General features: G+C 35.5%; 1 protein-coding gene across 11 annotated transcripts in view; it reads right to left on the bottom strand.

Annotated features, from left to right (window-relative positions):
* The window catches only part of RYR3 (ryanodine receptor 3), a 245,176-nt gene that overhangs the window by 191,699 nt on the left and 39,912 nt on the right, over positions 1-13,565 (bottom strand). For all 11 annotated transcript variants that reach the window (XM_075030407.1, XM_075030397.1, XM_075030399.1 and 8 more), the window contains one exon: positions 3,207-3,326. In XM_075030407.1, the coding sequence (XP_074886508.1) occupies positions 3,207-3,326 (120 nt within the window). The remainder of the gene's footprint in view (positions 1-3,206; positions 3,327-13,565) is intronic.

The raw sequence follows: 13,565 nt of genomic DNA, 5'->3' as shown, positions 1-13,565 counted from the left end.
GACTGGACACTGTCCTCAGCAATCTGGTCTGGCTGAACCTAATCTGAGCAGAGGGGTTGTAGCTTATGATCTCCACAGGTCCTTTCTAACCTCAATGATTCAGTATTCTGTGATGTATGATATAGATCATGGCTATGAATGAGCTTTAAAGTGGATATACACTCCTTTTTCTTCTTTAAAATCAGTGTGACAGGAGGGAATAAAATTCTTGATAACGATGAGTTTTAAGGTGGTGGAAAGGGAAATGACACAATTCAGAGATTTCTAAACTTGCTGAAGTGAAGTCTTTATAGCAAGCTAATCAAGTACAGTCTTGGAGTTCCCACCCTTTGGTCTCAACTATAGACTATAATTATTTTTCTGTGTGTGTTTTGAAACACATTTTGGAAAAGACTTTTAGGCAAAAGACTTGACATTGAAATAGCATGAGAGAGAGAGAAAGAGAGAGAGTTGTTACATATATTAAGGTAAAGTGAACTCTTGCATCTTTCTTACACAACTAAATTTGTAAATAGCAAGTAGTTCATAATTTCATTAACTGCTACAGGAAAAACTTAAACTGTCATACTTGTCATCACTCATCTCCACTACAAGGTAATATTTGTTTTAGCATTCATTAATTGCATCTGTGTACATATACACACACACAACACTTATACAAACTCATACTATACATATATAAGTATGTGTGCATGTGTGTATGTAGCATCTGTATACATGCATACATGCGCACACAGATTGTAATTGGAAGTTTACTCTTTAATAGGTTACTTTCAAGGCCTCTCATAACCAGACACAGAAAGATAATGTCATTTTTCAGTTAAATGAGTTACAAATGAAACTAGGTTAGATTTTGTGTCTCATATTTGTTAGTAAAGTCTGGAAAGACTTATTCAGAATATTTTATTGCTATAATCATAAAAATCTACACAACATTAAGCAGTCTCTACTTCCCAACAAACCAGACAGGTAACAAAACCTTGCAGTAATTGTACTGGGTTTGTGTGGCAAGGTTTTGGTAGCTGGGGGGGTGGTTACAGGGGTGGCTTCTGTGAGAAGCTGCTGGAAGCTTCCCCTGTGTCTGACAGAGCCAATGCCAGCCAGCTCTAAGACGGACCCACCTCTGGCCAAGGCCGAGCCAATCAGTGATAGTGGTAGCGCCTCTGGGATAACATATTTAAAGAAGAGGAAAAAAGTCATGGGGCACACAGAAACAGCAGCCAGAGAGAGGAGTGAGAACATGTAGAGAAACAACCCTGCAGACACACAGGTCAGTGCAGAAGGAGGGGGAGGAGATGTTCCAGGCGCCAGAGCAGAGATTCCCCTGCAGCCCGTGGGGAAGACCACGGTGAGGCAGGCTGTCCCCCTGCAGCCCAGGGAGGTCCACAGTGGAGCAGATATCCACCTGAAGCCCATGGAGGACCCCACACCAGAGCAGGTGGCTGCATGCGAAGGAGGCTGTGACCCTGTGGGAAGCCTGTGCTGGAGCAGGCTCCTGGCAGGACCTGCGGATCTGTGGAGAGAGGAGCCCATGCTGGAGCAGGTTTTCTGGCAGGACTTGTGACCCCGTGGGGGACCCACGCTGGAGCAGTGTGCTCCTGAAGGACTGCAGCCTGTGGAAGGGACCCACGCTGGAGCAGTTAGTGAAGAACTGCAGCCTGTGGGAAGGACCCACGTCAGAGAAGTTCGTGGAGGACTGTCTCCCATGGCAGGGACCCCATGCTGGAGCAGGGGAAGAGTGTGAGGAGTCCTGCCCCTGAGGAGGAAGGAGGGGCAGAGACAACATGTGATGAACTGACTGCAACCCCCATTCCCCGACCCCCCGCGCCGCTGGGGGGAGGTAGAGAAAAATCGGGAGTAAAGCTAAGCCCGTGAAGAAGGGAGGGGTGGGGGGCATGTGTTTTAAGATTTGGTTTTATTTCTCATTACCCTACTCTGATTTGATTGGTAATAAATTAAATTAATTTCCCCAAGTTGAGTCTGGTTTTTGCCTGTGACGCTAACTGGTGAATGATCTCTCCCTGTCCTTATCTCAACCCACGAGCATTTTTGTTATATTTTCTCTCCCCTGTTCAGCTGAGGAGGGGAGCGACAGAGCAGCTTTGGAGGGCACCTGCTGTCCAGCCAGGGTCAACCTACCACACAAAAAATTCCCAATCACTGTTTAAATTTTAAGACAATAGTTCAAATACATATGTGAAAACTAACTGCTTTTACTTACGCATGTGAAAAGATTACTGGTGATTTGTAAAGTACACCAGAGATAAATTATCTGACTGAACTCTTGGAATGCAAAGAAATGCAAATTTAGAAGCAGCATAGTTTTTCGCTTTAGAGGTGAACAAGGACCTCTCATACTGCATAAACAAATACTGTGGATGTAACATAGTCATAATACCTAGACTAAAAATAGGACCACATGGCAACATTTCAAGAGAAAAGATACAAAGACCCCACTAAAAAAAAAAAAAAAAAAATCAGGAGGAGAAATAAATTATCACGGAGAAAAGAAATAAAGACACAAAACAAAGAAAAATAGAATGATGTAATAAGAACAAAGAAGAGATGGAGGAGGTCATCCTCCATTTGCATTTATTCTTAACATTCTGCTCTAGCACAGGTCTAAAGTTTCATCTCTTCTCTACTTTCTCCTCTCAATCTCCCCTTACTACTCTATTTTCTTTTATTTTTTCTTCACAGCTCTCTAGCTTCTTTTTTCCATTTGCCACTTGTTGTCTTTAAAAGTTTTCAATTACTTAATAATTCTGTTCCCTGTACTCTCAACTTTCTGATTAATCAACACAGTTAGAAGCAACACTTCACACCAGTACCCAACAGGTGACAATACTTCTAAAATTATCAATCCAGTATATCAAGATAGTTGAACCTACAGCAGTAATAGGAATAAGTTTTTTGGTGAACTTAAGTCTTAGTAACAGTCTGGAGACTTAATCTTGAAAATACCAAGTATTTCAGTTACAGAAATTATTTTAGATAAAGAATAGTGGCTTTTGACTATTGACAAGTATGCCTCAAAGTATATTTAGAATCTCTAAGAAATCTCATGTTGCAGTCATAAAAGAAAAGCATACAAAAGATGCATCTAGCATCACATTAAAGAAACTGTAATTAAAACATATTTGTGGACAATAAGTAGGTTAACATTCACTGATCAGTTAGACCAGCTGATAGTATCAACTTCTTACTTTAGCTTCTGATGTTGGTTCCAAAAAGCACAGGCGATTCCCAAGTCCCTCAGCTGCCAAGCAAAACTTCCTTTGTTCTTTGTGAATACTGGCAACACACTGAAGTACTACTTCGTCATCCTGTCACAAAACAAGGTATGAGGAAAAAAGTAAATATTTGGAAGTTACATACACATTATAAAGCTAAGAAATCCTAGAACAGAATCTGTTGAACATGAACACATTATACTTCTATAATTGATATCACGTACATATGCAGAGATTCTTTTGATGTGTATGTAAACAGATGTTTATATAGATTTATATTCAAGACTGTATCAAAGTGACAAAGACTACATACTGTCTCCAGGGCTTTCACAAGGGTTGTGTCCTGTTGCTTTAGCGGTGGCTTGCTATGGTGCCACAAAAAACTCTTAAGTACAGTGTTACTTGGTTTTACTCAGTAAAACGTGTTTAATGCTTACAGTAAAAACCTGTTGCTGTGATTTTGCAAACAACAGTACCCTAAATATAAACAAATTTATTTTGTTAGCACAGTAAGCCCTCAACACAAGTCCTCTGAATGCACGATCTTAACTTTTAAGGTCTTGTTTAATTTAGAAACCTCTGAATACAAACAAAGATCCAAGAGGCATCTTTTCAAGTGACAGTTCAATTAAGTCATAAGAACTTCCTCCTCAAAAGACATATTCCAAGAACAAGAACAGTCTGAAAAAATGACGTGAAACAGCCCTACTGTTTAGTTATCCTAATTATTCTAAAAGCTCTTTTACAAATTGTTACATAATGCAATGCCAAAGACATACTTGCTTATAAAGTGCCAAGCCCTTATTCACCTCTTAACATTTGATACTAAAGCTGATATGAGAGCCAAAACAGATTACTTCTAGTGTTCAACTGTGTCAAAGGTATATACAGAATCAAAAATCATTTTATTTTCCGAAACTTGTCCACTAACCAAGAAAAACACCACTTGCAGACTAGCACGTAGAATAACCTATTTTTATACAGGTATGTAACTGTTCACCAAAAGACACTGCCTTAGAAGTTTTTAAGAGGGTGGAAGCTGATAAGAGCAATACGATATATCAGTGTCCCATCCAGCTATGAAGTTATACTGGTCTTAGTTATTACTGTCAAAGCAAATACACAACAGCCGCCTGTACTGAACTCAGAGATCACTTGAACAATTATGTTCTAAAAGCAGCACTGCTTTTTCCAGTCCCCTTATGCAACTGCAATACTATGACAGTAGCACAGCTATTGGCACTTGAAACAAAAGCTGGGAGTGACAAAGTGATTTTCACCAAAGGAATTAAGTGACACACCCTTTAAAATGGGAATTCAAAAGCAGGTTTTTCACCTGTGTGATTTTGCAACTGTGTGCAAGTTACATGGCTTTCTTTTAGGTGACACTTCACTGCCTACTTACTACTACTAAAATGGACAGCTATTATATTTTTCAGACTAATCGGCAGTTCCAGACAGCCTTTTCCTTATCTAGCTTTGCGTAACAATCAATAGCATTTTTAACAGTACAGAATGGGAATTCAAGAAATTTTTATAAACAATTCTAAGATGTATAGTTAAGTAGGAGGTAGACAGAACTAGCTAATTAATGCTAAATAAATTCCCCCCCCTGCTGCTTCTGCTTCCGTTTCTGTAAAAAGCTCTCTGAAATTCTCAGCTTTTGAACTCATTAGTAAAAACATTTCTGCTTTTTAATCTTCACTGTAGTTAAGTTGCAAAATATAAACAATACAACTAAGCACTCATTACTACATCCCTCTGCTCATGAATATTTAAAAATTGGCATCAGAAGCATTTCTATTAGGGGGAAAAAAACCAAAACATGTATAAGATAAATATTAAGATATTTAAAACATTTTCCATGATCTAGTTCCTGTATCAATCTTGAACATGCATATTTCAGAGATTTAAAAAGAATAAAATACTAAACCATGAATTTATAAATACCAAGACTTAGAATTGAGATTTGCCACTTTGCTTGCATTTATCAGTGGATTACATTAGATTACTTATGTATAGCTGAAATTGATTTGTTCTCCCTACTACATAAAAGTATGCATCATTCCACAGAGGCATATACATAGTATCTATTGTAATTCATAGTTTTCTAAAAAATAAAATTATGCCTTCAAACAACATACATAAAAGCTTACTTAAAATTAGAATTACTCAAATAAATGAACTGTTTTCTTTTTAAATCCAAATGCATAAAAGGGCAAGAGTTTCTAGCATAATGAAATGAATATTTTGATTTTCTAGAATTCAAAAAATAAACATTTCTTTTTACAATTTACACTGGCATCACAAAGCCTATCAATCATTAAATGCTGTAACCCCAAAATACACTGATAATGTCTTAAGTAAGGACTGTATGCAGCGTTCAACATCGATGTTTCACATTATTGCCCTAAATTTCCAATGTACTCTTTCATTTGTGCTACCTTTAACAAACTACGTATTTGCTACACAGGATGAACAACTCTAACAGCTTCTAAAAAGTGGCAATAATAGTGTATTTCAGAATGTTCTGGAGCAGAGTTTTAAAGAGTTTATCATTCAGGTGCAGGTGGACTGAGCATAAGGAATTAGTGGAATCTATATAATCTGCAAATAAGGAATCGGAGGAATCTGTATAATCTGCAAATAAGACAATGACTCGCTGTTAAGATGACTCGGTATTATAGTGTATTTACTTAAGTAAGATCATTCTAGCTGAGGTCTGAAATTGCTTTTCTGGCCTTAAGATGCTAATAAAAAGGAGTTTTATGGAGTTGCTATCCTATAATGAAATTGCAGACCACGTCTCAGTAGTATCTTGTTTTCTTGACTCTTCTCTCACAAAAATTCTGGTATTCTACAACTTTTTTCCTGGTAAACTCATTTTCTTCTTCCCTTAGTTTTAAAATTCACATGGTGCCAGAACCATTTAACCTTGATCTTCACTTCTCTTACACAGAATTTCATCCACTTACTTCAATATACCTTTTTTAGTACGACAAGGAGAAGCCTGCACACCCAATGAGATGCAGAGACTCATGCGACGATCAGTGGAGTTGTTAGTTATGTACAGCCAATTCTCAAAGACAACCAAACACAAAGCAAAACAAAAACCAAACCCACACAACTTCCTTGAGATCCAGTTTGTCAACCAGTAATTTAACAAATTTAAATATTTTAAATTTAATAAGTGTTTCAAATGTAGTCTCTCTCATCTGGCAGCTCTGACACTTCCACGTTTAGAAATTTAATTTGTTCTAGTCCTTTTAGTTGGGGGTGGGGTGGGGGGGTAGGTCATTTTTTGTTTAATAAAACAGATTTAGACTGCATGGAATCTCAGGCTGGAAAGGACCTCTATAAGCAATGGTCCAACACCTCACTAGAGAAGGGCTACTTTAGATCACATTTCTCAGATTATCTAATGTGCTTAATTTAAGAACAAAGTCCATTTCAAGGTTCTGATCAGCTTGAGGTATTGTTACAGATTTACACCTCTCTCTCCACCACACATTAGACCTCTCAGATCAAAACTGTAATATGCAACAGTTGTATCAAAGTTCTCTAAGTTTTTCAAGGTTTTGCTTCAGTGAGCAAATAGGGGGAATAATTTCAGGTTGATCAAAAAACTTCTATGATTTACTGAGCACACAGAAAAAGAATACATTTGCATGCCACTAGGCCTCGCACAAGAAACTGCCTTCACTATTGTTCCTCAAATAGTACACACATTGTAAGTGTCAATTACTAATAACTGGTTTCCGCCAGCAGCAGCATCAATAATTACATAAAGTTAACCATTAGATCCATTTTATACTACCGTAATGAATATCTGTTCACAAAATCAGATGAACAGCAATTTTTAACTTTTTTTTCTGAATGAAGAGGAAGTGAAAATTGTCCCCTTCCATCCAGAAATCTTGTTCCTGGTTAGGATTCATCTGTCAGACCTTTAGCAAAAGGACACAGACCAGGTAACTCCAACCCCAATTCTAAGAATGTTTATACATAGAAACACATTGATATTACTAAAATATATTTCAGGTGGTCTGAAATCCTGCAGAATCTACCAAGTGTCGTGTAGCTAGTCTGTCATAATTCTGTCCAGTATTACTCATGTATTCACACAAATGCATGACTTTTGCAAAAATAAAATTAAAAAAAAACAAACAAACAAACAAAAAACAGCTTTGGAGATTTGTTTTCTTTTTTTGAAAGTAGGGAACTGCATAACTGTCTATACTGCAAACATAAAATTCTATTTGCTTTGGCCAGAGCTGAAGCCACAACCTGAATTTGCACTATATAGTAATGTCTGCATAGGCTGACACATAAAGGTATTTCTAAACAAGAGTCACTCACTCAGTATCTTCTCCTTTTAAAACAGAACAAGTTACCAAAATAGAACTTGGCTCTTCGCAAAAGTACAGCTAATATTAAAAAATTCCTTTAACTGAAAACGGTGATTCCTAGCCTTCAGCAATATAGCATTAAGCAGCCCACTATCTAATTTTAAAAAACGAGCTTTTAATGAACCACAGTCCAGTGGTTAATTACCAGACAGTATTAGTCTTGTTCCTGTCTTCCTCCTCAGGTTTCAGAATAAAGTGATGGCGAACTTAAACTGAGATTCTTGTGGTGGAGTAATAAGCCAAAACATAAACAAAATTTATTTTAATTAATCAATAACTTGACTTGCTGCAAAGTGAGTCAATGATCAAGGCAAATCAATGTATTGTAGGTATGACCTTGCTTCTGCTTAGTTCACTAGTTTTTCAACTCAGAATTTGGCAATAAAGAAATTCCAACAGCTAATGAAACTCCTTCATTTATGTTGCATATATATCCCAGATTTAAAAATTATAGTCATTTATACAATACATTTATGTCTGTATAGAGGCTGTATTCAACGATAGACACCCTTCCATATGTTCCATATTAAGAAGCACAAAACCATCAATACACTAAACATATACATGCATATTTACATATACATATAAAATATAGAAATTTTGCTGGAAAATTACACCCTAGATTTAGTTTGTTACCTACCAATTCAACAGTTACCAAATCTCTATATTCTCTATTATATTCAGTACTGAAAATGAACTGATAAAATAAAATTGACATGACACTGAAAACTAATCAGTTTTAGAAAATGAATCAGGTTTGTTATTAAACCTGGGATTGTAATAAGGGGAAATAACAAGGAACTCTAAATTTCTAACTGCTTTATTTCCTCATTGGCACTCATGTTCTCTATCCATCAACATTTGACAATTGTATTATAAATCAAATCACAATGAATATTCTCAAAAAAATTACCACTACGTCTCACAATTACCTTCTCTACCAAATGTACCATCAGTCAGGATGCTAACAAAACAGAAAACACATTAATTTCATACTGTTGAGTTCCAGAGAACAAACATCCTGACTTTATTTACTCTGTTACAAACTGTGCATATACAACTAATGTTTCTACTTTAAAACTTGGTGCATGCTAATGTCTGAATATCTTGATAACAGAAGTCCTCTTTTTTACTTTCTTCTTTCTTTGTAACTCATAGGGTAGTTCCCCCTGCAAGACCTAGCCCTATTCTGACAGTGACTTTTCTTTCAAGAAAGAAAAAACAAGACAAAGACTTTCATTTCAACATGGGAATGAAATGCAACACCACAATTAAAATAAAGTAAAATCAATGTACCTTTAAAAACAATGTGTGTTCATAGAGATATTTCATATCAAAACATTTGCTGATAACTTAATTCTGATGCTCCCAAGTGCAAATATTTTGTACTCGCCCTTTTGCAATTCTGTTTCTGATTAAAGATCTCAAGTTCTACAGGGTAAAACACATACTTTTTGCCCAGAGCTTTTCACCTATATAAACAAGGTATAACTGTGATTAAACATATATTTGATTCCAAACAGGTTTAGCATGACCCTAATAAGTTGGGAAAATGGAAATTGAGTCTAATTCTATTCTTATATATAGTACTGTAAACTATGTAGAACTCAAATCAGTAGAATAACAAATACTAAAATTCTTGTGAGGAATCAGATATTTTAGAAAACATATTGCAAATTCACTTAAATATAGGAAATAATTGTTAAAAAATTGTACAAATTATGCCCATTAAAATGATACAAAGCATTTAAGTATTATTTTCAAAAAAACCCCAAAGTATCAAAGCTAGTTTCTATAAAAAAAAAGGAAGATTATATAGCTTATCAGATACAGTCAATATCCATCTTCATCATGGGTAATACACCAGCTTTAAAAAAAACTGTAGGTTAGACCTTTGAACTTCTACACAGTGTTCTGCAGGGAGCAATTCTAAGTCACCAGATGATAGTGAAAAGCATAGATTTAGGCAAGTACTTTTTTACTTGATCTGACAGTATTATTTTTTTTTCTTAGAATGATAAATCACTTTGCTGTAGTTGAATTTCACACCTTCTGGTATAAGGCTAACAATGTATATGAAACGCTGACACATATCCCTTGGTTTGCTACATTAAAGAAGAAAAATGAAGAAAGGTGACTCAAGTTAGAAAGTTGATGAAGTATACTAAGGCTTCCTAAATACTAGTATAAAAATAAAATTACTTATGTGTTTCTGCTGAATAAATGATCCATTTTTTAAATAAAAAAAGTCCACAATTTACTTAGTTTCCAACTTCTTAACAGATATAGCTAATCATTCCACTCATTCTAAAACAGAAGCTTCATACAACACTACTTTAAAGGATTCTACTACTTCCACATTTGAAAAGCACAAAACTTTGCAAACCTATAATCTCATACATTACTATTAGGATTTCTTACTTCAGGAATTATTACTGCAACACTTGGTAAGTCAAGATTTATATACTTCCTCTCTTGTACATTGTGAAAATATAACTGATACAGAAAACAGTCCTGGTATGACATTTTATTTCTGCTACTGCTTTTCTACTTCAGATGAAAGATGTGGAAAATTCTGACTGTTGAATTTATTATTTACCAAGGCAACACAGTGCTAACTATTTGGGCTTCCTAATAAATTAGTTCATAAAAAGCAAAAAGCTTCTTTCATTAAATTTTACTCAGATTGTTTTGGTTTTGAGGCTATGATCCAGAAAAATAACTTAAATGTATTCGCTTGCCATCTAGCTAAAACAATGCAGTTTGTTTAGGTTCCTGTACTGAGAAAACAGTGTAATTTTCCTGTAATTAATAACAACAGTTTGGTAATTATGTATCACATGTCCATGCAGAAGTTACATTCAGGGCAAAGTATATATCTGCATCAGAAGTCTTGGTGCATGGTCATATCACTTTTCCCCTGCCAAATTGCCCTGAGGTATGACTCTCAACAAAAAATTCCTTGGGGAAAATTTTCAAAAGCTCTGCTGTATTTATTTATCTATATATTTATTTATTGTGCAAAGGGCAATTGCATTGTTAATAAACAAAAACATTGTTTGTTGTAACATTATTACTGCTACTGATGTATACTATGCAATATACATCGAAGTTTTGGATATTGCTTTTGTCAAAAGACAGTAGATTACTCACTTGAAAAAAACATTCATTACACATACAAAACTAGTGTATGACATGGATTTTTTGCTTTGCCTACTCTTTGTTAACTTAAACTAATTTTTTTTTTTTGACCAGTCATGAAAAAGAAGAAACAGGAAACCAAGTAAAACCTCAAAAAAGGATTTTAAGCCTCAGAAAAAGCCAAACCCAAAACATACACACACAAAAAAAAACCCCAAAATAACAACACCCTGCTAAGCTTACAGGCTTAGCTGTAGTAACTATAAATGCAACATATTGGTGAGGTATAGTTTGTCCTTACCTATGACTCCACATTAACCAGCAGTCTCCAAAAATGACTACATATGCCCCTGGGATTCTGAGATTGACTGAATACTGATTAGTTATTACAAGCAGCTTTCCCTTACCAAGCACATGAGGAAAGGTACATTACTGAAACAGTTATGTTAAGGAGCAGGAACCATCACCCTTGGTCTGCCAACTTGGAAATGGAGGAGGTGATCTGAATCTCCTCCTTGGACATAATCTAAGAACGTACATAGGGAAAGTAAGTTTACTATGTCTACCAGGACAGATTCTTTTGTGTATTCTTCTATTCTCTTTCCTTCTCCTGATCAAAACGATGACAAGTCAACTGGTTCATTAACAAGTCTCTTTTTTTTTCTTTTCTTTTTTCTCTCCCTCTCTCCTCCTCAGAGGAGTACTAAACTTTCAAACCCCAATTTCATTTACAGATACATTCTAAGGTAAAGAAAGACCAAGTTCACCCTAAGTTTATCTTCCTTAGTTTGTGTGTGTGCACATGTGTGTATGTGGGGGGATTGGTTGGTTGTTTTTTTAAACTGATAATATGACTTGACCTGATACCTTGCTTTTAAATCAGGGTTGCCACTTCTTTGCCCCTTCGGACAGTATAGCTTACACAGGTTGAAGTCCAAACTGAACAGAAACACTTACAAGTTCAAGACAGTCCTGAAAAATAGATGGGCAGAAAGAGATTTTGTATGAACTCTGTTTCCTTTGGAAATTAAGAGACAAGCTACATAAAGAAATCTCAGTTCATTTAATACTAAAACATTAAGTAACTCCTCAGGAAAACAGAACATGAAACAGGATAAATAATGGTGAAGACAAATGTAAAGCCTCCTTCTTGTTCGTCTCGAACTAGTTGATGCTGACCCTTTCCTGCTTCATTTGTATTGCTAAAACAAAACGCTACTTTAAGAAAGTAAGTTAATGCAAGTAATACAAACTTTAATCCCGTACTTATAAAAATAGAAACAAACAGAACAAGGAAGCAATATGCAATACGTAATACGTATGACCCATATTGAAGCTGTGTGAACATTTAAAAGGTTCTGGAATTTGAACAATTATTTTTTTAACCTTATGTTTGGACATACTTAATTTTCCTCATTTAAATGTTCTTATAGGTAACTTTATATTTCTATTCAACTTCAAAGGCTGTACAACAGATACTCATACTGCCATATTTTATATTCGGTATTTCCACGTTTAAGAGTTCAAGTCATATTGCCAGGCATCAGGGGAAAAAACCCAAAATGCTCATCAAAAAATACATAAATAAAAAATAATAACAAGAAAAAATTAAAAAACAACTGTAAACTGCTAAGAAAGATAATCAAGTTGTTAGGACAAATTAAATTACTACCAGGTTTTTTTTAAAATTCTACATTGTCAGTCATGAAAACTTTTTTACTGGTTTTTGTCCCACTATATATGCCAGCAAAGCAGACGTTTCCTGTTCACAAAACTCCCAGTTTTGTCTCCCAGCAGTTACATTCTGCCATTCTACCAAAAGGACGACTCTTCTTTCTGTACATCTCTTGAGAGCACTTTCTTCCCCACACTACACACTTACAATATCAAAGATCCAATTGTTCAATAAATTCTAATTTACTTACTATATAAATTAATATTAGGAATATTGTTTACTAAAGCATGTGTCCAAGCACCAAAGCAAACTTTGGTATCAGAGCAAGCTTATGAACCAAAAAAGATTCATAAAAGATTCGAGTTACATTTTTCATTCCTGCAGTTTAAAAAGTGTATACAGCTCTGTTGCAATACGATTAAGTTTATTTTAGGACCTCCACACAGAAGTGCACACTACACAAATATTTTGGTCCCAAAATACAGACATCACAGTCATGCAATTGAATTAGGAAGAGGTCACATGAATATATCATCTTAGGCTTTCCTTTGCTTTAAATGTCTATAAATAAATCTGGCAAGCAGCATGTGTTAATTTCTAAAACAAAAGTGTGCTCAGACACAACTGTCATGTTGTAAATCATCACAAAACCCACAAACAAATGACGAAAACCAATATCCAGAGGAGGTCTTAAATCTGGGGGGCAGGAGGGTGTGGTGGATTCTCAGCAGATTTAGCTTTACTTCTATTACTTGTTAACAGTTGTTTTTAACATCTTTTTATAAATTAAAAGCCTTTATTTATTTGGTAGTAACATACCAAGGCTTTTCTTCCCTCAGTAAGTATATGAATTTCTCCCAGTAAACACAGCCAGTTCACTGCAAATGGATCCTTACGATGACAGCAGAGTTATTTGATGGAAATTCATGCACCACGATCTGACAGTTCTCAGAAGATTTTAAAAATAGAGTTGGGGTTTCCGTTGTCAGTCTACTCCTTCAGCAGTGGTTGGATCAAAGCCTAATCTCGACTCTGGAAAATACTTCCATATCTTGTATCAGGTCATCAGCAAGGCAGAATAAGCAAATCATTAGACAGCAATAAAAC

The sequence above is a fragment of the Buteo buteo genome, chromosome 6 (assembly GCF_964188355.1).
Source record: "Buteo buteo chromosome 6, bButBut1.hap1.1, whole genome shotgun sequence".
Classification (NCBI taxonomy): domain Eukaryota; kingdom Metazoa; phylum Chordata; class Aves; order Accipitriformes; family Accipitridae; genus Buteo; species Buteo buteo.
This window is presented reverse-complemented; position numbering and strand designations above follow the sequence as displayed.